Source organism: Mauremys reevesii, linkage group 14 (assembly GCF_016161935.1).
Source record: "Mauremys reevesii isolate NIE-2019 linkage group 14, ASM1616193v1, whole genome shotgun sequence".
Lineage (NCBI taxonomy): Eukaryota > Metazoa > Chordata > Testudines > Geoemydidae > Mauremys > Mauremys reevesii.
In genome coordinates this window covers 30,775,192-30,800,916 of record NC_052636.1, presented here as the reverse complement: position 1 = coordinate 30,800,916, position 25,725 = coordinate 30,775,192, and the positions used below count along the sequence as shown (strand labels likewise).

Sequence of the window (25,725 nt, the reverse complement as noted above, 5' to 3'; positions counted from 1 at the left end):
CAGGGTTTGTTTAGACTAGGAAAAGTGATGGAGTTTAGGTCAGGTCAAGGGGAAAGCTAATGCCAACCCCTGCACCTGGGCTGCATCTGCACTACAATTTTTTACATTAAGATCACTAATTTGAGCAGCCAACGCCATGTACAGTCCTAGTGGATGTCAGGCACAGGTAGTTTTTGCCTCAGTGTAGCTTGTTGAGATCAAACCTCTCTCCCCCCACCTGGAGGGATGAACATTCCTTGCAGGAGGGACACACACTCCTGTGACTCAAAAGGAAAGGAGTTGATAGAAAAGATCACAGGACTGACCCCAAAGAAGGGTGAGCTGCAAAAGGCAGAAGCAGGCAACTGATCTGGTGGAGCTGAGAGAAGATGGTGCAAAAATCATTATGTGGGAAATGAGCAAATATGATTTAAAAAAATTTTTTTTGGCTAACCCTAGTCAAGGGATTTATTACAGTTCTCTCTCATGTGGATTTTCTGATGTCTAATGAGGCTTGAGTGCTGATTGAAGCTTTTCCCACATTCGGAGCATCCATAAGATTTCTCACCCATGTGGATTTTCCTATGTTTGTTAAGGTGTGAGCTCTGATTAAAGCTTTTCCCACACTCAGAGCATGTGTAGGGCCTTTCTCCTGTGTGGATTCTCTGATGTACAATAAGGTGTGAGGGCCGATTGAAGATTTTCCCGCACTCTGAGCATGTGTGGGGTGCTTCTCCTGTGTGGATTCGCTGATGTGAGATGAGGGCTGAACTATCGATGAAGCATTTCCCACACTCAGAGCATTCATAAGGTTTCTCACCTGTGTGCATTGTCTGATGTCTGATAAGGGCAGAGCTCCGACTGAAGCTTTTCCCACATTCATGGCATGTGTAGGGCTTCTCTCCTGTGTGGATTCTCTGATGTCTGATAAGGACAGAACTCTGACTAAAGCTTTTCCCGCACTCAGCGCACGTGTAGGGCGTCTCCCTTGTGTGGATTCTCTGATGTGAGATGAGGGCTGAACTATCGATGAAGCATTTCCCACACTCAGAGCATCCATAAGGTTTCTCACCTGTGTGGATTTTCCTATGTTTGATAAGGTTTGAGCTCCGACTGAAGCTTTTCCCGCACTCAGAGCATGTGTGGGGCGCTTCTCCTGTGTGGATTCGCTGATGTGAGATGAGGGCTGAACTATCGATGAAGCATTTCCCACACTCAGAGCATTCATAAGGTTTCTCACCCGTGTGGATTCTCTGATGTCTGATAAGGGCAGAGCTCCGATTGAAGCTTTTCCCACACTCATGGCATGTGTAGCGTGTCTCTTCCAAGTTGATTCTGTCGCTTGTTATAAGGTCTGAGAGGCTACTAAAGTTTCCCTCTGGCCTCCCCTGAGTCTCACAGGCTTTTGTTTTTTCTGGGACTGCATAACTCCCGGAAACATTCCCTTTGGATCTTCCTGATAAAGTTCCATGTGGTTCTCCTTGCTCAGCATCTTCCTGATGGGGTTTCTCCTCCTCATTCTGACTCACCATCCCATCACCTGATGGGAGACAGAGAGAATGCAGGCATAGATCACTACCTGCACCGGAAAGAAAGAAAATCACAGAGAGAGGAATGGAAAAAGGGATGAAGAATCCAAAATGTATGTGGGAGAGATCAAACCTATCAGGAGCTGATTTTCCCCAAAACCTTCCCCAGAGGAGAGAGGAAGGGATCAGTTTTGGTCTGCATCTCATGAGAACACTCAGGGGAAAGAGAGATCGGGGAGCGACTGCTGCCAGTTGTCACTCATGGCTGCCCTCCTATTCTGACTGACATCTGCCATAATGATTCCACCTCTGCAGGGAACAATCCTGAACTTGGAGAGCTCACAGGGTCTTTGTAGGGCATCCCGAATGTTTCCTGCATTCCCACACAGTTGTTGAGTTGGTTTAACCAAGTCCTCACCTGTGCAGGCAGCTCTTGGAAGCACTTCTTTCTCAGAGCCCTGGAGGTCTGGGACCCACGGCTCTTCCCCTCATTCCAGCTGCGAGATCACATCAGGTTTGGAAACTGGAAACCGTACTGCAGGCAAAGAAAACCAGGGAGGTCAGTGGAATTTGTGGGATACTTGTAACAAGGAATGGTTTTAACCCCAGCTCATTTTTAAGCAGTAACATCCCAAGACCAACTTCCTTGTCTCAAAGTGGCAGGAGAGTTGTTATTATAAATCATATTCATTACCTTAGTGCCTAAGGAGCAACTAACAGTGGGTCCCCATTGTGCTAGGACAAGTACAAACCCAGAACAGTAAATGGCCCATGCCCTGAAGAATTTACAGTCTAAATAAGGCCTTTGGCTAAGCAGCAGGGGCAGCCATAAGCTGGGAAGCGAAGGGTCACATCCTCACATCCCAAACCGGTCACACTGAAATAAGGTGCTATTGGGCTGTTAGGAAGATGATCCTGTCCTGATAGCGCCCATCACCACCAGATAAAGAAACAGATCTTAAGATGGTTAAAGAAAACTTAGTTTGACAGCAGCCTGTCTGGCAAGAAATCCCTTATCAATGGTTGTGGTTGTGAAACCCTCATTTCTGTATTATTTTATCTTTATGGCCACCACTCTTCTATTGTTAATCAGTCCGGTTCTCTAATTGTTTCTGTCTGCTGCATAATTAATTTTTCTAGGTGTAAGTTCATTAGGGCAGTGGAATATGCTTGCTTCGAAATAACCCCAATAAACATCGCATTATCTGTGCTTTGGACTTCTGGTCTTTCGCTGCTTGCTGTCTGCGTGACAAGAACCAGGGAAGTGGGAGGGTGAAGAGAAAACCCTCTAACAAATGGACATGACCTGATAACCAAGAGGTGAGCCTTTAAGGAAGGTTTTAATACACTTTGGAATGGATCAGGGATTCTCATGAGGACTGATGAGGGGCTGATGGTAAACACACATTATGCTGTATAATTAATTTTGCTAGGTGTAAGTTAATTAGGGTGGTGGGATATAATTGGTTAGATAATTATGTTACAATATGTTAGAATTGGTTCGTTACATTTCAGTAAAATGATTGGTTAAGGTATAGCTGAGAATATTACTATATAAACAGGGTCAAACAGGAGGGGAAGGAAATTGGAGTCATGTTTGTTAAGGTGTGGGGGGGAAACGGGAACACAGGCAAGGCTCAGCTGCATCAGAGCTGGGAAGGGAGACACGGGATAAATGCTCTGCAGCATCAGAGCTGGGGAGGGAACACTGGGGAACAGACTGTATCAGTCTATCGAGATAAGCCCGACTGGTGTGAAGGGCTTCAGAATATGCTTCCTTGGAAACTAACCCCAATAAACATGGCATTGTCTGCGCTTTGGACTTCTGGTCTTTTGCTGCTTCCTGTCTGCGTCACAAGGACCAGGGAAGCGGGAGGGTGAAGGGAAAACCTCTAACAAAACGGACATGACCTGATAACCAAGAGGTGTGCCTTAGAGGAAGGTTTTAATTCACTTTGGAACAGATCAGGGATTCCCATGAGGACTGATGAGGGGCTGATGGTAAACACACATTTAGATCCTTTTCTTGTTTTATCTCTTTTCCCCATAAGGCTGAACCTCTGGCACTGTCATGGATCCATAGGATCTGTGCAATGCCCTGGCTTTTAAACCGTCCTTGGGAGGTGCCCCTTTAATGCACTAGACCCCCAAGGGCTCCCACTCTTCCACATGTAGCTTCAACACCTGAGACTGAGCCTCTGGCTTCAACACTCCTACTTCAACCTGTGAGCTCTGCCAGCAGGTCCAGCTGAACGACACTCCTGTTCAGAGACTGTTCCTCAGTCATGCTTCAATGCACCTCAGGAAGTTTTTGCTGTGACGCTGGGCAGACTTTTAAAACATAGCAGGGTTTATTAGTCAACCGAAACGCAGCACTGGAAAGTCTTTTCATTAGCACAGAGAAGCAATGAAGACAATATAGTCCACACTGGCCAATGCCCTTGAGCCAGGCTGCTGTAGAAAACAGTTTGGTTTCTTTTCACTGTCTCTGTCCATTTGTCTTCACTCCGGCAAAGCTCCCTGTGTCTGCGAGCCCAGTTCTTTCTGCTCCCAAAAACATAACGAGTCCATGTGTGCTTCACTCAGCCAAGCTGAGATCCTCCCATGGACAGGTGACAATTATTCCCTTGTCTCTGTCGGGTATCCCATTGATCTATGTTGGCCCCAGCCAGTCCTTAATGACCCATTCATATCACCCCATGACAGCTACGTGAGAAAACACCTCACGTCTCCTGCTATTTATAATCATAGCAATACCAATCACAGCGGGAAACCGAGGTGTGTATTGGCTTCATACAAGTATCACCAAAAGTCCCACCTCTCACACACACACACACTGCTCACAGCCCCTGGAGAGAAAGCAAAGCACAGGAACTGGACGTTAGTCCAGCAAACACAGTGGAGGACAAGCTGCAATCCTCACACCCTGGTCAAACAGGAGAGGCATGTGGGTCCCTGCCCATAGAGAGGGGCTGGCTGGAGGCCTGATACCTGAGGGGCCATTCCGTGAGCAGACCATGGAGGCAGGTCAAAGGCTTCGCTACCCCAGAACTGTGACATCGCAAAAGCACATTTTGGGGAATTAGGAAATCTAGTGACTCAGGGGTAATGGGAGGGAGAAATAAACTCCCCCAGTGGGAGGAGAAGGCTGGGGAATTATACACTAACATTCAGGAGCAACAGCCTCTAATTCTTCCGGAAAAGGAGAAGGTCAGAAACAAGAACTGGGCCACGCAGCCTCAGGAGGGACAGGCTCAGAGATCCAAGGAGCCTGGAGGGAAGACAGCTTGTGGCTGCTGCAGATGGGGAGAGGGGGGACAAGACTCTCTCCAAACTCTCACTCTTCTTGACCCCGACCTGATTTTACGATCTATGACCCAGTCTCACGTCTTGTGGGCAATTTCATACTCGCTAGAGGTAAGATGTCATGATCAGAGTATTGCTTATTAGCTTGGACCATGAGTGGAGGGGCAAGGAGGTGAACATAGATAAATGGGTTATTCAGCTTGCTACAGTTAAGGGCCTTATATTAGGTGGAGGATTTGTGGGAGAAGTTCTGCTGAAGTCTGGGATTTACCTGACCAGCCTAAGGAGAGAATCCCAGGTCATATATTTTGCACCCTCATTTTGACAGACTAAGGAGTAACTACAAACAGGTGGAATACGCCACAGGATTCTGAAAGAAGGAAGTTTGGGGTGGGCTTTAGCAATTAGGTTGCTATGCAGGATCTCAGCAGTTGGACACATTTATATATTGGGATTATTAATAATTAAGTGATGTAAATCATGAGTATTAAGGCTTGATGCTAAATTATGGACTTCCCAAAGGTCACATATGGGTTGGGGCAGCTATTGACATTATTGTAATCAGAGCAAAGCAGCAGATGCGGTATATTGCCATCCTATTACCATAAGGAAGTGGATAAATTACCTCTCCTAGTGACCATTTTTTCATTTTGTCAGGTCCCCGAGACAGTGTAAACTGAAGCAGGGCCTCCCTTCTGATGGGCTGCCTTGCCCCTCGATCTTTGTTTCCATTGGTGTCATAACTTGTACGTCCGCACCGTGCAAGCCCCTCTTTACTATACTGATCTTAGTCTAACTGTTACGTGGATTGATCCTTGCCTGTGATTTCAGTTATAACTGTCTGTATTTAATCAAGTTTCTGTGTGTTTCACCAAATTTAATCTCCTCCATTAACGGTGAGTAGCCATGTACAAGGGCGAGTTGTGCCCCAATACATCATCTTATAGGTGTAAAAACTGTACAGGCTACACCACCAGCCTGTGACATCATCAACAAAGTGCCCATTTGTGCCTGGGAAGGGGCCCTGCTCTGGGAGGGAGGATGCAGCAAGGACTCAGGATCGGTGGCCGGGGTCGCTGTGCACAGAGATGGGGAGGTTATATGGGGAGGGGGGTAATGAGTGGGAGAGGGAGGTCAAGAGTTAAAATAATAATATTTGGGGGAGGAAACGTATAATGAAGTGAAACAGAACAGAAATAAAACTGGAGTGTAGGCTCTAGAACAACAAGGCTTGGGCAGGGATTCAGGGTTAAAGGTCTGGGATCCCCCAGCGCTCTAGATCCCCAAACCTCTCCTCCCTCCCACTGACCCACCCAGACCACTTCCTGGGTGCCCTTCTCCCACACTGCCCTCCCCTTCTTCCATTACTCTCAGCCGGCACCACCTCCCGGCACCTTGGGAGCTTCTTGTGTTCCCTCCTCGTCTCTCAACCTCCTCCCTCCCTGCTGCTTCTTAGCTCTAACCCTGCACACACCCTCCCCATGTCCTGGCACCCCAGAATTAGCTACTCCCCCCTTCTCTGCCCCTCCCACCGCTCTGTTCTCCCTTCACCCGTGGGGTCCTGAATAGCAACATTATACTCTCCTATCAAAAGATGAGCTCATCTGACTGTCACACAAGCCAGGCATCAGTCACACACCTATTTTTATTAATTAAATTATTTATTTTTTAATAATTTTTAAAATATTTTTATTTTTTTTATAATTTTATTAATTAATTTTTAAAAACAGTTGCTAATGTAGCCAATAAGGATACATTAAATGCAATTTCAAAATGACTGATGACAAATGTCTAAAAATTATTCTAGTGGGTGGGAGATGAGGCAAAAAAGGGGGGGGCAAGGAAACTTGTCAAAACTTGTATGACGAATAAAGGTATAAAGTTATTACTGCTCAGGTTCTTTAGAGACCCCACAGCTTCTAATAACCCAGGAGACAGGACTCCTTACCCAGCGAGGTCACAGTCTCATAGTTCTCCTGCATGACATCCCAGTAGAGGGCTCTCTGAGTGGGGTCCAGCAGAGCCCCCTCTCCCCTGGTGAAATACACAGCCACCTCCTCAAAAGTCACCGGCCCCTGAAAGAGCAAGAGTCCAGCACTCAGTACCTACTGCATCACTCACACTTTCAATCAAATGGAAGCTCTGGTGGATGATAGTCAACAGAGTCCCATCCCACCCCGCTCAGAGCAGCCAGGAAACGCCAGGGGGAGGGGACGAAGCGAGAGCCCCTTTTCTCTCCCAGCAGATCCATCCCCCCCCCCAACTAGCCACAGACGGACACAGGAGATGGAGACCCTGGCAGGGTGCAGGGAGAGCTTGCTGGCAGGGAGCCCAGCGCTGTTCTCATTGTGAAGAGCTGGACGGGGCCAGACTCAGTGGGGGGCAGACGACATGGCGGTCCAGGGGGGCCTTGCTGAGGGGGTTCCTCCAGCAGGGGTGTCCTGTCTCTCCTCCCACCACTTCTCTTCAGCTGTCTGCCCCTGCAGCTGTTCCTGCAGCCCTGCCCCCCCCCCACCCACTTGGAGCTGCCCCCGGCCAAGCTGCTCCCAGGAGCCTCCTGTGCTGTGTGGGGCGGGGGGGGGGGTTTGCTGATGTCAGAGTGGCCCCACCCTCCTGCCTCTGTGCCCAGTCTCTGCTGAGCTGAGCTGGGGGGACAAGATTCTGTGCTGCTGCCTCTGGGTCAGGAGTGGGAGCTGCTGGCCCCTGCTGCCGTGTGAACGAGCCTTCGGACTAGTGAGTGCCGCTGGGCTGGAAGTGACAGCGGGTGTGTCTCACCCCCCCCACACACACCCACACACACTCACCCCACCACAGACACATCAGTTACTGTTGTTACTTCCTGTCAAAATGCGCAAAGTACATATAGTCTCCATAATTTTATTCTTTCACATTCGGTCAGGATGACAGTGCTGGTAGTTTAGCTTTTTTACTGATCTCTGAATTTCATCATTTTATTTCTGTCTTATGCTTAAATTCAATTCTCTGAGTAACGAGTTCTAAAACAACTCACCTGGCCTGGCTGGAGTAATTATCATTATTACTGTTATTGCCGTATTGTGCTTTGTCATTTGCTATTTACAATCAAACAACAGACTGTACATTTTGCTTGTACTTACCTTAGCAGGGCTCGTTAGAAAAAAAAAAGCTAAACTCAAACTTTAGACACTGTGCAGATGAAGATCATTTATCTTCAAACTGTATTTTAAAATCTGTCTGTAAAGTAACTTAAAATTTCTATGAAAATAAACGCAGCTCCAAGTATGATACTAATTGCAATGATGGAGTCAAATCTTACTGAGTCACATACATGATAGTGATATGCAGAGAACCAGGCACATGCAGGGCAGTGGAGTTTTTATAGCACGTTGGGGGCCTTAGAAAGAAAAAGGTTAAGAACCCCCCCCCACAGCCTCCCTGGTGGGTGCCCCCTCACATCTCACAGCAGCCGCTGGTTAATCAGGTCGGGCTCCAGCCCTGGGATTCTGGCCCATTTTCCTAGCCCCACCTAGGGGGGTTGTTTCCTGTCCCACAAATTAGAGCATTTCCACCCTCTTACCTCGTGGGTCTGTTCCTAGAATGGAAGCCGCATATTGAACAAGTCCCAACAGGTTTGCTACACACTGGCCTCCTCCCATTCTCCACCCTGGGAATTTTTTGGCAAACTCCAACCTCCAAACCAGACTGCCCAAACCTCCCACCTCTGGTGCATTTGGTGTCCCTCTCCCTCCAGCAGAAACCCACCAGCAAACCCCCAATAACCCCTACCTGGACGGGATCCTCTGCAGCCATTTCCCTTCCCTGTCCCATGGGAGGATGGGATGAGCTGGAGCGAAACATGGACGACATCCTGCAGCCTGGCAGGGTGAGAAGGGCAGTTGTGGAGGTTTCAGAACAGGCTTTAGTTCACGTCACATCACGATTCCCCCAGGCCCTTTCCCTGCAGAGACACAGCCTAGGCCCTGCCATGCTGGGAACATGCTCCAGCTCTTTATTGCAGGGGAGACCTGGCCCCTCCTGCCAGGCTAAGCCCACAGGGAGATTTTTCAGCCTCCCCAGTAATAAAGTCTCTGAACAAAATGCTGGAAAGGAGCAGAACCAAAGGGGCTGGGCAGGCTCCATAGGGACACTGGCTCCTCCCTTCCCCTCCTGTGCGGCCATGTCCTGTCGCTGGCAGAGATCGGCCCCCCCATCTCCCTCCCAGAGGCAGCCACGTCTGCGGGTTCCCCCAGCCAGCACCTACTAACCCCCACCCACGTTGGGGGAGTGACACAGGACAGCAAATTCCCACCCACCCAAGGACAAATTGCTGCAGATCAAACGGGCTGGGTTCACATCCCAAAGCTGAGTAGAATTTAAGAATTATGGAGAAAATAGGGAAAATGAGAGACTAGAGAGTCAATAATTTTAGGGAAAACGAGGGAATCTCCTTGGATTTTCTAGCCACATGTGGGGAGGGGAGAGAGAAGGGGAAGAACCAGAGAGAATTGTTCTCAGGTTTTGAGACGGAAAGAAATGGCACAAACAGGAAAAGGATGCAAGTAGCTCACCCTGTGACCATAGGCGTGTGCAGCACATTTCATTAGGGTGTGCACCCAGGGAGACCCCCCTAGCCCCACCCCATCCACTGCCTCCCACTTCCTGCCCCCTGGCTGCCCCCCTCAGGACCCCCAACCCCCCCTGCTCCTTGTCCCCTGACTGCCCCCTCCTGGGACCCCCCCCCCACTGTAACTGCCTCCCTAGGACCCTACCCCCTACCTGTCCTCCGGACCCTTATCCACCCCCGCCCCAGACAGACCCCCGGGACTCCCACGCCCCAACCAACCGCTCCCCGCTGATACCAGACACATCTGTGTTCTTGGGGAAGCAGGGTGCAGTATCCAGCCTGACTCATGAAAGACACCCCCCAGCCTCTGCTTAAACCAAAACCCATCAGAGAAAAAAACTTGCAGAGAGCAGTGAAGGGCCTTGGGAGACACACCTAGACCCCTCCTGACAAGGGTGACAAGATTAAGCCATCTCCATTAGCATACAGAATGGAGAGTGGAGACAACTCCCCTACCCTCATCTGCAGGAGAGATGGGACAGGAAGCCATCTCAATTTACATACAGAATGGATAACAGAGAACCGCACTGAATTCTGGGACCAGAAAAAGCAGGGAAGCACTGCATCATGGGAATCTCTGCTCCAGATGCTAATGAACCTACACCTGCCCACACCCAGCTCAGCAATTATCAGACCAATTGTAGCAATGGATCCTTAATTGATGCCCAAATAGTGAAGCCATCTAGTTGGATTGTGAGCTCCCTGGAAGAAAACACCACCCATAGCCAAGAGTGATCAGCTCCTATTGTCTAGTCTACAGAAAACCCTTGAGTCATCAGCCTTACCTATAAACAAATGCATTGTTCTCCCTTGAGCCACTGTATTTTCTCTACAAAAATCCCCACTCACCCTCCAGTCAGGGTGCTGATGCTTAGATCCAAACTAGGCATCAGTTCCACTGGGACTCCATCTTCTCCTGACTGATCGTGCTGGGGGCTCTGCCTGTCTCCAGCCCTCAGGACCCTGAGCTACCAGCATCACCTGGGAACCCCGACCAGTTCAAGCCTCATGGAGTGGCTGAGACCCCCCCACTTTCTCTCTCGCTGTTTTACTTTCTACCGTAGGTATTAACCTTTAATAGTGGATGTTAGGTTGGTTTAGGCTCCTTGTGCAGTGATCACCAGTATTCAATACATAACCTGCATGGTTCAGCTGGCTGCTTCTCTCTCTCTTGCTGAACCTCACTCTTTTGTGTTTTAGCTTCCCCCTGTCACTCTGCAGCAACGCGTCTCTTACCTAAGCTACAGATCCCTGCAGCGCCCAGAATCCTGTGGGGTTTGCTCATCAAGGAGGTTCCTGCCAGTACAATTGTGATGTGAGAGTGGGGACAGGGCCGTGCTGAATCTGGGACACATAAAAGTTACAGCTTGAAAGTGCTGCTTCATCCAGCCCAGTGAGTCCAGGGGCAGATACGGGGTCAGCGTGGCAGTGCTGATTGACCCGGTACGCTCAGACTTGCTCTGTTACTGTAGGGGCCGGTGGGTGGGTGGCTCATCTGGTTTGGGGGCTGGAAAAACCCAGCCCTAGGGAACCCAGGTCCTGCAGGAGAGCTCCAATGGGAGGGGACGTGCAGAAGGGAGGAGCAGAGCTCCAATGGGAGGGGACGTGCAGAAGGGAGGAGCAGAGCTCCATTGGGAGGGGACGTGCAGAAGGGAGGAGCAGAGCTCCGTATGAAAACACACGTGACACAAGCAGCACATTGATAGAATTACAGAATCCCCTCCCCAGAAATGTAACCCGAATAAATGAGCGTACTCCAAAGTAAGGGGCAACTCTGGTAACACCGCCCCCTGACAGGACCCCCAGAACTCCCGACCCATCCAGCTCCCTCTGCTCCCTGCCTGCCCTGACCCCGCTCCACCCCCCCCCAGGCACCCCCGAACCCTCAACCCATGCAACCCCCCCCGCTCCTTGTCCTAACCGCCCCCTCCAGAGACCCCACCACCCTCTAATCACCCCCACAACTGTCCAACCCCCCTCCCCACCTCCTGGCAGCTCTGTCTACTGCCCTGCTCCCACCCCACATTCAAAGGGGCAGAGCAGGTTCCCTCTCCCTCGGGGGGAAGGTTGCCTAGTGGTTAAGGCACAGGACTCAGGCTCAGGCATTCTGGGTTTGAGTCTCTGCTCTGCCACAGACTCCCTGCTTAGCCTTGGGAAAGTCACTTCACCTCCTTGTGCCCTAGATCCCACCTGCCCAATGAGGCCAACACTGACCCTGCCTCCTGGGCTAAATCCATCCATGGCTGGGTGATGGGGGGAAATGGAGATACCAACATGGGGAGATTTGGGCTGAATTTCTCCACAGCAGGAGAGTGAAAGCCAGCTCCACAGGGGGGATGGGAGCGAGAGGGGCTCAGGCCAGCTCCACACAGAGGGGGGTCAGGGCTTCAGCCCTGCAACTTCTGCCACTAAGGTGGCTGGGGCTCCCGAGTCGGGGACTTCAGCCCCACATCTTCTGCCAGGGTCCGGGCTTCTCCTGCCTGCCCCAGGGTGGCTCCTCTCCCCCTCCCCCCACCCAGTGCAGCTCCTGCAGGGGCCCAGGGCTTCTCCTCCACCGCCCCCAGCTCGGCTCCTCTTCCCCGCCCCCCACTCCCTGCCGGTACCTGGATGTTGTGTATTTGGTTGTCATGGGTTTTGTTACTATGGCAACTGAGTTAGACTATTAAGGGATAGCTCAGCTGGTTTCAACCGGCTGAGTGAGCTCTCTGTATATCTGTAAATAAAATGGAGGTTTTGGTTAGCTGCCTGCTCTCTGGCCTCAAGTGATTGCTTCCTACACCGGCTGCCCCAAGGATATAACACTGGAGCTTCTCCTCCCCCCAACCTTGTCTTAGGTCACACAGCCAGTCAGGGGCAGAGTTGGGAACAGGACACCAGAGCCCTGATTTTCAAACTAACCATCGGATCTTGAATTTCAGACATTGAATGACCTGAATAAAGTGCTCTCAGATGAGCTCCAGACCAACAGTGCACAGGAATTATTCAGCAAGTATTTGAGGAGAACTGCAATGTTAGAGAGAATCATGAACTGCTCAGAGACCATTAATGCAGAGAAGCAGCAAAATTTATCAAACACAGAACTGGTTCTGACTTATTTCCTTGGTCTTAAAAGAGAACAACAAGGAACTGAGTCTCCTCCCTGTCAATAACCCCCTGCTCAGCCAATCAGGGTAGAGACTAAGGAAGGGAGGCTGAGGGTTCTCACCAGAGAGCCCAAAGGATGGCCCAGGTCACTGGTGGGGATCACTGCCCAAGCACTATTTCAGCCCACAGTTTTGGGTGGACCTCCCACAGTGGGAGCTGCAGAGCACTCCCCCACAACACACACACACCTCCTGGTGTTGGGAGGTGAACAGGAAAAAGAACAAAAGAAGCATGAGATAAAGAGAAAGGAGGGAGGGATGGATGGAGGAAAAGGTAAAACAAAAAGGACAAACCCCAATGTCCCCAGTGATTCTAAGGGACAAAATCCCAGGTGAGGAATAAAATTCTGCCTCCTTAAGCTCGTGTTTTCCATGCATAGAATTCAACTGTCACCAGATGGATCAGACTGAACAGGTTTCAAACCTCGAGGAGGCTCTTACCTTCTAAACAGGGACGGCTGTTTTCTAGTAAAATCACCGAAAGGGAAGGAGAAAACTTGGAAGAGGTTCCTCCTGGCGCTCACATCCGTGAACCCAAATACTCTCTCAGTCCTCAAAGAGAGACCTGGAGAAGGAGACTTGCTGAAGCAAAGCCACAGGGGTCTCTGAGGTTTCCCTGGTCCCTCGCCCCTGTCCTGCCTGGCTGATGTCAGCATCTCTCTGTGAGGTCACCACCTCCCCACCACCTTGGACCAATAGGCTGAGGTCCTGCAAAAGGCCTTTGTGATGTCACTGCCACACCCCTCCCTCGCTGTGCCAATGTCCTGCCCCTGGCCAGGCACTTTGTAGGTTTGAGCTACTCCCTGGGGATCACCCCACTCAAGGAGCGTTCGTTCTAGGCAGCAAGCCGGCTAGACAGGGAAACATCAGACGCTGCTCCCAATGCTACACTCAGTTTGCCAGAAATTAGTCGACTTTATGGCCAGAAGAGACCATTAGAGCATCTAATCTGACCCCCTGCATATCACAGGCCCCCTGTATGACAAGAGCTACTTGGGTCTGTTCCTAGAATGGAAGCCGCATATTGAACAAGTCCCAACAGGTTTGCTACAGCCTGGCCTCCTCCCATTCTCCACCCGTGAATGTTTTGGCTACTCCAACCTCCAGGCCAGACTGCCCAAGCCTCCCACCTCCTGTGTATTTGCTGTCCCTTCAGCAGGAACCCACCAGAACCCCCCCCCCCCCAATAATCCCTACCTGAGCTGGCTCCACTGCAGCCATTTCCCTGCCCTGTCCCATGGGAGGATGGGATGAGCTGGAGCGAAACATGGACGACATCCTGCAGCCTGGCAGGGCGAGAAGGGCAGTTGTGGAGGTTTCAGAACAGGCTTTAGTTCATGTCACATCACGATTCTCCCAGGATCTTTCCCTGCAGAGACACAGCCTAGGCTCTGCCATGCTGGGAACATGCTCCAGCTCTTTATTGCAGGGGAGACCTGGCCCCTGCTGCCAGGCTAAGCCCACAGGGAGATTTTTCAGCCTCCCCAGTAATAAAGTCTCTGAACAAAATGCTGGAAAGGAGCAGAACCAAAAGGGCTGGGCAGGCTCCATAGGGACACTGGCTCCTCCCTTCCCCTCCTGTGCGGCCATGTCCTGTCGCTGGCAGAGATCGGCCCCCCCATCTCCTCCCCAGAGGCAGCTGTGTCTGCGGGCTCCCCCAGCCAGCACCTACTAACCACCACCCACGCTGGGGGAGTGACACAGGACAGCAAATTCCACCTACCCAAGGACAAATTGCTGCAGATAAATGGGCTGGGTTCACATCCCAAAGCTGAGGAGAATTTAAGAATTACAGAGAAAATAGGAAAAATGAGAGACTAGAGAGTCAATAATTTTAGGGAAAATGAGGGAATCTCCTTGGATTTTCTAGCCACATGTGGGGAGGGGAGAGAGAAGGGGAAGAACTAGAGAGAATTGTTCTCAGGTTTTGAGACGGAAAGAAATGGCACAAACAGGAAAAGGATGCGAGTAGCTCACCCCCGTGACCATAGGTGTGAGCAGCACATTTCATTAGGTGTGCACCCAGGAGCCCTGCCCTAGCCCCACCCCATCCACTGCCTCCCACTTCCTGCCCCCTGGCTGCCCCCCTCAGAACCTCCAACCCCCCCTGCTCCTTGTCCCCTGACTGCCCCCTCCTGAGACCCCCCCCCCTGTAACTGCCTCCCTAGGACCCTACCCCCTACCTGTTCCCCTGACCCTTATCCACACCCCTGCCCCCAGACAGACCCCAGGGACTCCCACGCCCCATCCAACCACACCCCCCCCCAACAGGCCCCCAGAAATCCTGATCCATCCAACCCCCTCTGCACCCTGCCGGGGCCAAACCCGCTCCACCGCCCGCCAGGCGCGCCCCGAACCCTCAACCCATCCAACCCTCCTGCTCCTTCTCCCCTGACCGCCTCCTCCACAGGCCCCCCCCAACCGCTAATCACCCCTCCAACTATCCAACCCCCCTCCCCACCTCCTGGCAGCTTTGTCTAGTGCCTGGTCCCACCCACACACTCAAAGTGGCAGAGGAGGCTCCCTCTCCTCCGGGGGGAAGGTTGCCTAGTGGTTAAGGCACAGGACTCAGGCGTTCTGGGTTTGAGTCTCTGCTCTGCCACAGACTCCCTGCTCAGCCTTGGGAAAGTCACTTCACCTCATTGTGCCCTAGATCCGACCTGCCCAGTGGGGCCCAACACTGACCCTGCCTCCTGGGCTAAATCCATCCATGGCTGGGTGATGGGGGGGGGGGAATGGAGATACCAACATGGGGAGAGTTGGGCTGAATTTCCCCACCGCCGGAGAGTGGGAGCCAGCTCCACAGGGGGGATGGGAGCGAGAGGGGCTCAGGCCAGCTCCACACAGAGGGGGGGTCAGGGCTTCGGCCCTGCAACTTCTGCCACTAAGGTGGCTGGGGCTCCAGAGCCGGGGACTTCAGCCCTACATCTTCTTCCAGGGTCCGGGCTTCTCCTCCCCTGCCCCAGGGGGGCTCCTCTCCCCCCCGTGCAGCTCCTGCTGGGGTCTGGGCTCCGCCCCCCGCCTCCCAACCCAGCGGGGATTCTCCTCCCCTGCCCCAGCCTGGCGCTTCTCCCCTACCCCCCGCACTGCAGCTCCTGCAGGGGCCCGGGGCTTCTCCTCCCCCCACTCCAGCTCGGCTCCTCTCCCGCCCCCACGGGAGGGGGGGGGAGCAGCCTCCCCAGCCGGGGCTCAGGGCATTGGGGTGCCGGGGCTCCCCCCCTGCGCACGCCTGGGCCCGGGACACTCACACACACACTCTGCCCCGGGGCTCCCCTGGTGCCCAGAGACCGATCAACCCCCCGCCTGCCCCCCCGCCCTTCCCCGCCTGCAGCTCCGGCCTCTCCCCTCCCGCCCCGCCAGCCGCACCCAGGGGAGCCCCGGGCCCCCGGCTCTGTCCCCACCTGGACCCAGCGGCGCCGGGGGCAGCTCCTGCTGCAGCTGAGACCAGCGGCTCCGCTCCGGCCCGGGGGGCTCCAGCGCTGCTGGCAGCACGTGGCCACCAGGGAGCAGCTGCTGGGCCCGGGCTCCTGCGTCACAATGTGCCAGAGCCCCGCCCCCGGGCTGTGCCAAAGCCCCGCCCCCAGGAGCTGCCCCGCCCCCGGGCTGTGCCAGAGCCCCGCCCCCAGGAGCTGCCCCGCCCCCGGGCTGTACCAGAGCCCCGCCCCCAGGAGCTGCCCCCCCTCCGCGGGATTTGTTCTCCTGCCTCCTACTTCCCAGCACCCACCGCTCCCAGCTGCTCCCTTCCTGTGTCTGCAAACACCCCCTGGGCGGGCTGCAGCGCTCGCTGGGGCTGGCTCCAGTGGCTGAAATTGCCTCCATCTCTAATCACCTGGGGCGGGGGTAGAGGGAACGAAGGGAGGAGATGGGCCCAGGGTGTGAAAGCAGAATTAGGGGGCAGGGAAAGAAGGACTGTTTGGAAAGGTGGAAAGGAAACCCTGTCACCGCTCCTGGGTGATCCAGATGGAGTCAGAAGAAGTTGGGCAGCAGAGGCTCAGATAAATTGAGAGGAACCCCCTGGGTGTCCCAGTGTTGGCCAGGGATTGTACAGCACCTAGCGCAATATGGGGTCCCGATCTCAATCATGGTCTGTGCAGCACCTGGGAGCCCTAATGTCTGTTTCCTGATCACAGGCACTGGGGATGGAGTGAGGGAAACCTCAGCACCTGAAGGGTTAATGCAGCCCTGTGTACAGCCCCTGCTAGGGTGACCAGACAGCAAATGTGAACAATCGGGACAGGGAGTGGGGGTGATAGGAGCCTATATAAGAAAAAGACCCAAAAATCGGGTCATCTGGTCACGCTAGTCCCTGCTGCGCTTACGAGGGGTTGGCTTAGAGAGTTGTAGTAATAACAGCAGCAAAGAGTCTTGTGGCACCTTATAGACTAACAGACGTATTGGAGCAGGAGCTTTCGTGGGTGAATCCCCACTTCGTCAGATGCACCAATAGTCCCATATGGTCTAGTGGGCAGGATTCCTGGTTTTCATCCCCAGGGCCTGGGTTCAACTTCTGGTGTGGGAACAGTGCAGAGCTTTTGCCCAGAGTGGAGACAGGAAATGAAAGGAACAGGAAGGGATCCTGCCAGCAGGGGAGTTAGACAGTGTGGGGAGGGGATCCCAGAAGTGGGGGTGGGGGGCAGAGGTCTGAGCGGAGACCAGGGAAGGATCCCAGCAGTGTGGGAAGTTGAGAGCACAGGCCTGGCCTGGGGACCTGGAAGAGTGAATGTGTCCCTCTAAACCCATCAACTGCAGACTAGGCAGGACTGGAAGAATTACATATTTGTTGGTAAATGTCAATTTCTGTGTAAACGCACAACCCAATGGCAAAATATTTCCATCGATAATCATCAAAATTGGCAGATGGGCAAAGTAAGAAACATGCTGCTTGAGAACTTACCCTGTTGTAGGAGCAGCAGTGATCTGTGTGCTCCGTATCACCTGTATGCCCGAAAGGTCGGTTACACTCCCCCCATCCCCCGCCCCGCCCCATCTCCTCTCCCTCTCTGAATGCCTGTGAAGTGGCTTTCCCCCTCCCCTCCCTCCTGCAATGCTGGTGGGATGAAGGGGCTGGTTGAACAGCTGGAAGATCAGAAGAGCTCCTAGATAGACAAGGTGTCTGGGACTCTCATTAGGCAGCATTGTGAAAGCACAGCTGAGCACAGGGCCCCTTCCCCTTTTAATGACCTGCTCCTCATGGCCTGCGACTGGAGATGACTTGGCTGCATCCGGTGGGTCACACTCCACCTCAGCCAGTGTCCATGCAGGGTCCCTGCTCTGGGTGTGTGAGCGCTGCCTAATGAGAGTCCCAGACACCTTGTCTACCTGGAAGCTCTTCTGATCTTCAACAAGCCCATTCATCCCCCAAGCATTGCAGGAGAGAGCGGGAGGAGGAGGAGGGGGAAAGCCACTTCACAGGCATTCAGAGAGGGAGAGGAAGTATAACAGACATTTTGAGCATAGAAATCACTGCTGTTCCTACAACAGCAGGGACAGGCCACTAGGAGCTGAGAAAAGGAAGCCATCCTGTTTCTGCCTGGCTTTGAACCAGGGACCTTTTGCGGGTTAGGCAAACGTGATAACCACTACACTACAGAAAGTCTGTAATGGGGCTGTGCCCTTCCCTTCATAAGAACATAAGAATGGCCATAGTGGGTCAGACCAAAGGTCCATCCAACCCTATATCCTATCTGCCAACAATGGCCAATGCCAGGTGCCCAAGAGGGAGTGAACCTAACCGGAAATGATCAAGTGATCTCTCTCCTGCCATCCATCTGCACTCTCTGACAAACAGAGGCTAGGGACACCATTCCTTACCCATCCTGGCTAATATCTATTAATGGACTTAACCTCCATTAATTTATCTGCAAAAAGAACAAAGAGAACATGTGGCACCTTAGAGACTAACAAATGTATTTGAGCATAAGCTTTTGTGGGCTAAAACTCACTTCATCGGATGCATGCAGTTAAAAATTCAGTAGGAAGATATATATACACAGAGAACGTGAAAAAAATGGGTGTTGCCATACACACCATAACGAGAGTGATCAGTTAACGTGAGCTGTTATCAGCAGGAGAAAAAAACCTGATTTGGGGAGGGGAACAGGAGAAAGGACAAAGGAAGGAAGAGACGAAGAGAAAAGAGGGATCAGACAGTGGATGGAGCAAGAGGTGAAACAAAAAGGACAAACCCTTATGTCCCCAGTGATTCTAAGAGACAAAATCACAGGTGCAGAATAAAATTCTGCCTCCTTAACCTCGTGTTTTCCATGCCTAGAATTCAACTGTCACCAGATGGATCTGACTGAACAGGTTTCAAACCTCCAGGAGGCTCTTACCTTCTAAACAGGGATGGCTGTTTTCTAGTAAAATCACTAAAAGGGAAGGAGAAAACTCGAAAGAGGTTCCTCCTGGCGCTCACGTCCGTGAACCCGAATACTTTCTCAGTCCTCAAAGAGAGACCTGGAGAAGGAGACTTGCTGAAGCAAAGCCACAGGGGTCTCTGAGGTTTCCCTGGCCCCTCGCCCCTGTCCTGCCTGGCTGATGTCAGCATCTCTCTGTGAGGTCACCACCTCCCCACCACCTCTGACCAATAGGCTGAGGTCCTGCAAAAAGGCCTTTGTGATGTCACTGCTGCACCCCTCCCTTGCTGGGCTAATGTCCTGCCCCTGGCCAGGCACTTTGGAGGTTTGAGCTACTCCCTGTGGATCACCCCACTCAAGGAGCGTTCGTTCTAGGCAGCAAGCCGGCTAGACAGGGAAACATCAGATGCTGCTCCCAATGCTACACTCAGTTTTTCAGAAATTAGTCGACTTTATGGCCAGAAGAGACCATTAGAGCATCTAATCTGACCCCCTGCATATCACAGGCCTCCTGTATGGCACAATAGCTACTTTGGGGGCAAATACATTCCAGAAAGGCATTTAGTCTAGATGAAATGTCATCAAGAGATGGAGAATCCACCATTTTCCTTGGTAGCTTGTTCCTGTGGTGAATCATCCTCGCTGTTGAATATTTGTGCCTTTGTTGTAATATGAATTTGTCTCTTTTCATCTTCCAGCCATTGGGTCTTGTTATACCTTTCTCTGCTTGATTCAAGAGCCCTTTAATTCCCAAATCTTTTCTCTCCCTGAAGCACTTCAACACTTCAATGAAGTCACCTTTCAATCTTCTTTTGATCAGCTAATCAGGTTGAGCTCTTTCAATAGCTCACTAGAAGGCAGTTTTCTCCAGCCCTCAGAACCTTTGGTGGCTCTTTGCTGCCCCAGCTCCAATTTCACAACATCTTTTTCAAACGAGGACACCAAAACTGGAGGCAGTATTCCAGTATCAGTCTCACTGATGCCGTGTCACCTCCTGTGACGTTATTGACATAATCTGTATCTGTATAGATCACCGTTGCGACAACTGTTCTATATTTGTAGCCAGTATTGTAGAAAGGTTGTCGTGTAAGGGGTCTATGGAGAGGTTCTGATTGGCTGATTATAATGATGCTATCTCTAGATGTGTTTCATTTTTGTAGTTGAAGTTATGAATATTGGCTTTCTGCCGGCTCACCCGCCCCCTCGCCACTGCCCACCCACTCGCCTCCTCAGCCCCCCTCCCTCACCTGCTATTGTGTCATACAGGAGGCCTGTGCAGGGGGTCAGATTAGATGCTCTAATGGTCTCTTCTGGCCATAAAGTCGACTAATTTCTGAAAAACTGAGTGTAGCTTTGGGAGCAGCGTCTGCTGTTTCCCTGTCTAGCCGGCTTGCTGCCTAGAACGAACGCTCCGTGAGTGGGGTGATCCACAGGGAGTAGCTCAAACCTCCAAAGTGCCTGGCCTGGGGCAGGACATTAGGCCAGCAAGGGAGGGGTGTGGCAGTCACATCACAAAGGTTGTTTGCAGGACCACAAACTATTGGTGGGGAGGTGGTGACCTCACAGAGAGATGCTGACATCAGCCAGGCAGGACAGGGGCGAGGGGCCAGGGAAACCTCAGAGACCCCTGTGGCTTTGCTTCAGCAAGTCTCCTTCTCCAGGTCTCTCTTTGAGGACTGAGAGAGTATTCGGGTTCACGGACGTGAACGCCAGGAGGAACCTCTTTTGAGTTTTCTCTTTCCCTTAAGGAGGCAGAATGTTATTCTGAATTTTATTTGATCCCCACCAGTGACCTGGGCCATCCTTTGGGCTCTCTGGTGAGAACCCTCAGCCTCCCGTCCTCAGTCTCTACCCCTGATTGGCTGAGCAGGGGGTTATTGACAGGGAGGAGACTCAGGTCCTTGTTCTCTTTCAAGACCAAGGAAATAAGTCAGAACCAGTTCTATGTTTGACGAATTTTGCTGCTTCTCTGCATTAATGGTCTCTGAGCAGTTCATGATTCTCTCTAACATGATTCTCCTCAAATTCTTGCTGAATAATTACTGTCACTGTTGTTGGTCTGGAGCTCATCTGAGAGCATTTTATTCAGGTCATTCAGTGTCTGAAATTCAAGATCCGATGGTTAGTTTGAAAATCAGGGATCTTGGGTCCTATTCCCAACTCTGCCATTGACTGGTTGTGTGACCTCAGACAAGTCAATTCTCCTTTCTCAGCCTTAGCTTCTCCCTCTTTCAAGTAGGGATAATAATGATCTGCTCCTACCTACCTCACAGTGGGTGGAGGCAGGGCCGGCTCTAGGTTTTTTGCCGTCCCAAGCAAAAAAAATTTTGGCTGCCCCCACCCCAGCCCTGGGCTCCCCACTGCACCTCCCTGCCACCCCAGACCTGGGCTCTGCCCCCTCCACCTGCACCCCCTGCCACCTCAGGAGGTGTGGGGGGGGAAATTCCAGATCTTTCCACCTTCTTCCAAATTCCTCCTAAGGCGCCACTTTGGGGGAATGTGCTCAGTGGGGGAGCGGCAGCCCCCCCCCCCGCTCGCCCCTAGCTACGCTCCTGCTTGTGGGGGTCCCTGCAAGACCCAGGGCCTGGGGCAAATTGCCCCACTTGCCCCCGCCTCTGGGCAGCCCTGCTAGCAGCTCTTCTGGGAGCGCAGGGAAGGAATGACTCCCCCTTCTCTAGCTTCTCCCCGTGGGGCTCTGGGGAGCAGGGAGGGTTGTATTGACACCTTCTCTCCTGCAATGGTAATGGTCAAACAGAGGGGACGTGGCCACCTTCAGCCCTGGCAGTGAGATATTCCCTCTCCTCTTTCTTCATGCTGATGTTGTTATTCCATAAAACATGAACCATGGAATAAATAGCTGAGTTTACTTCAGGGTGAGGAAAGAAAGGAGCCACCAACTCCCCAAAAAATCTCAGTGCCCCAGAGAAAAGCTGCCCCTGTTATTGGAACTAATGATGTGCTGGAGATATGTTGGGAAAAGGGACTGTCTGAATTGCCAAGGCAGGAAACGAATAATCTACAGCAACATCATTAACCACAGACACACTCTAGCCATGCTCCAGCCAGTGGGGAAATGGGCAGGAATTCATAACGTCAACTATAAAAATGATACACATCTAGAAATAGCATAATTATAATCAGCCAATCAGGACCTCTCCATAGACCCCTTTATGCGACAACCTTTCTACAATATTGGCTACAAATAGAACAGCGGTCGCAATGGTGATCTATACGGTTACAGATTATGTCAATAACGTCACAGGAGGTGACACGGCATCAGTGAGACTGATACTGGAATAGCCACCAGTTTTGGTGTCCTCGTTTGAAAAAGATGTTGTGAAATTGGAGCTGGGGCAGCAAAGAGCCTCCAAATGTTCTGAGGGCTGCAGAAAAATGCCTTCTAGTGAGCTACTGAAAGAGCTCAACCTGCTTAGCTTATCAAAAGAAGATTGAAAGGCGACTTCATTGAAGTGTTGAATTGCCTTAATGGAGAGAAAAGATTGGGTATTAAAGGGCTCTTTAATGTAGCAGAGAAAGGCACAACAAGACCCAATGGCTGGAAGGTGAAAAGAGACAAATTCATATTACAACTAAGGCACAAATATTCAACAGTCAGGATGATTCACCACAGGAACAAGCTACCAAGGAAAGTGGTGGATTCTCCATTTCCTGATGTCATTTCATGAAGACTAAATGCCTTTCTGGAATGTGTTTGCCCCCAAAGTAGCTCTTGTGTCATACAGGAGGCCTGTGATATGCAGGGGGGGTCAGATTAGATGCTCTAATGGTCTCTTCTGGTCAACTAATTTCTGAAAAACTGAGTGTAGCATTGGGAGCAGCGTCTGATGTTTCCCTGTCTAGCCGGCTTGCTGCCTAGAACGAACGCTCCTTGAGTGGGGTGATCCACAGGGAGTAGCTCAACCCTCCAAAGTGCCTGGCCAGGAGCAGGACATTGGCCCAGCAAGGGAGGGGTGTGGCAGTGACATCACAAAGGCCTTTTGCAGGACCTCAGCCTATTGGTCCAAGGTGGTGGGGAGGTGGTGACCTCACAGAGAGATGCTGACATCAGCCAGGTAGGACAGGGGCGTGTGGGAACTTGGCAGATAAGTATGTGAGAGCTGAAGTGTTTAGACTTCAAGGTCGAGGCTAGTTTTTATCTGCTGGTAGGCAGTAAATAGGATGATAAGTCAAACAGGTGTTAGGATGATAATTACCCTATGGGGTTACAGCTGCGGCTGTGTAAATTTTGTTAACCAATTAGCAACTGCTTGCTTGCCTGCTTCAAGAGTATAAAGATGTATGCTGGAGAGAAATAAATGACTTTGCTGCCAATCAAACTGACTGAAGAGCTTTGTTCATATACGCCTGCGATGCAACAAATGGTGACCCCGACGTGATTGAATGAGGACAGTGTTGGTGGCCTGAACTGAAAAGAAGAAAAGGAGGCGCACCTGAGTCTCAGTGTCGAGCGGCTAGGAGCCGCAGGGCGTCCGAAAAGAGGGGCGCACCTGAGCTCAGTGTCGAGCGGCGGCCGCAGGGCGTCCGAAAAGAAGGGCGCACCTGAGTCTCAGTGTCGAGCGGCTAGGAGCCGTAGGGCGTCCGAAAAGAGGGGCGCACCTGAGCTCAGTGTCGAGCGGCGGCCGCAGGGCGTCCGAAAAGAAGGGCGCACCTGAGTTCAGTGTTGAGCGGCTAGGAGCCGTAGGGCGTCCGAAAAGAGGGGCGCACCTGAGCTCAGTGTCGAGTGGCAAGCCGCAGGGCGTCTGAAAAGGGAGGCACACCCCAGCCCAGAGGTGAGCAGCTAATATGGGAACCACTGCATCAGCGGAAGAAAGGACGGTGCATGAATGTTTGATGCGCATCGCGGAGCGGCAGGGAGAGAAGCTCCCCTCTAATACGTTATCCTGTCTGCTGCGGTGGGGACGGAGAAGGGGACTTTCTGTTCAACCAAGTACAATTTTTGATAAAACTGTTTGGGAGCGGCTAGGCTCCGAGCTTTGGAAGTCGGTGGCTCAGGGCGATAAGGAGGCCTTCTCCCTGAGTCCAGTATGGAATAAGGCGAAGGAGATAGTAGAAACTCTCGTGGCCGAGGCAGGAGTGCAGGCGGCCCTTTCTGAGCTTTGCCGCCCAACGCCCGGAATGCCTTCTGTGTTGCCGGTTGGAGCCAGAGAGTTTTTCGGTGGTGAGGACACGGTGATACCTTTGGCTTCCAACCCCTACCCTATGGATGATGTTGCCCCTGCTACGGCTCCACTACCCTCCAATGTGGCTATTGGCCCCGACATGATTGATCCTGCTACGGTCCCGTTACCCCCCGATACACCCGAGCCTATGGAGACAGCCTTGCCGTATGCGCCCCCTCCAAAGCCATGCCGTGTCCACGGGACCTGGGGGTGCCACGATTGCGGGGGAACGAAGGGGGATCGGGTGGAACATGTGCCATCAAAGCCATATCCCGATTTGACTACGTTTACTCAGTTTACTCAGTCTGATGCCTTCTATAAGGAGATGGAGCGCCAGGGTCGACAGCTGCAGCATATGTGTGACAAGTTGGACCAGTTGCACGGTTCTCCACCTGGATCATCGCGGTCGCATCTTCACGAGCGCTTTCATCCGACTCGCCCTCCCACCCCGCCTGGCCCCGGGGACCCTCCAACTGGGGACCCTCCGGATCCGGTACAGCGCTGGCATGGGGTTTTAAGAGAAGCCATCCTTGAAGGTCTAACACCCGAGGCCTTTCCGGTGATTACGCCAGACCCTCAACACCCTAATCATAGACGGTGGGCCCCTTTGGACTGGAAGTTGATCCGTGAGGCACAGAAATCGATCATGGCTTATGGACTAGATAATCCGTATGTACAGTCTATCATTGAACAGGTATTTGCTGGCCAAGCAATGTGTCCGTACGATGCGATTAAGCTAGCTGACATGCTTCTTACACCTACACAGAAACTGTTGTGGAAAGATGATTGGGCTAAGAGAGTTGACTTGGCTCTTGTCCGCAATTTGGATTTACCGGATGATGATCCTCGGCGCGTGGCCACTGCTGATATGTTTTTGGGAGCCGGTCGCTTTGTTGACCCGCATTTGCAAGCCCGCCTCGATCCCCGGATCCTGCAGCAGTCGCAGGAACTGGCTTTGGCTGCCTTTAAAGCGGTGCCCCAGATGGGAAAGCCGAGCCCTCCCTACGCTAAAATTATGCAAGGCCCATCGGAACCGTATTCCACCTTTTTGGATCGCCTTCGAGAGGCTATTGATAGATCTCCTAATCTGACGCCAGAGGCCAGAACTGCAGTTGGACTTGATCTTGCAACCCAGAATGCAAATCCCACTTGCCGCCGTATATTAGCCACCTTGCCCAAGACTGCGACCCTGATGGAAATGATTGAGGCATGTGGTAGGGCCGCTATGCTTGAGGAGACGGATAAGGCAGCAATTCATGCTAAGGCACAGGCCTCTGCACTGGCCGTGGCGTTACAACCCCTGCTCGGGCGACAGCGGGGGGCTAGAAAACCTACCCGGCCAGCCGGCCCCTGTTTTGGTTGCGGAAAACCCGGGCATTTCCGGCGGGACTGCCCTATGCAAAATGAGCAGCGGGCCTCTGATGTGTTACCTGAAGCTGCAACTGGCGCTTGCACACGATGTGATAAGTTTGGACATCGCGCCGCCGACTGTTGGGCGCGTTACAAGAAGGATGGAACACCGCTGCCGGGAAACGGATCACGGAGCGCCCCTCGGAGGAGCGCGACGACACAAGTACCTCCACCCGCCAACCTGGCTGCCTGGAACACCTCCCCGGAGCAACCCGTGGC

At 52.3% G+C, this 25,725-nt stretch overlaps 1 protein-coding gene across 1 annotated transcript in view; it reads right to left on the bottom strand.

Moving 5' to 3' along the window:
- Positions 1-464: 464 nt before the first annotated feature.
- LOC120381625 (zinc finger protein 3-like) overlaps positions 465-25,725 on the bottom strand; it is a gene marked incomplete at both ends in the record, with an annotated part of 33,560 nt that continues 8,299 nt past the window's right edge. The window contains one exon of the mRNA XM_039499783.1: positions 465-1,287. Within this exon, the coding sequence (XP_039355717.1) occupies positions 465-1,287 (823 nt within the window). The remainder of the gene's footprint in view (positions 1,288-25,725) is intronic.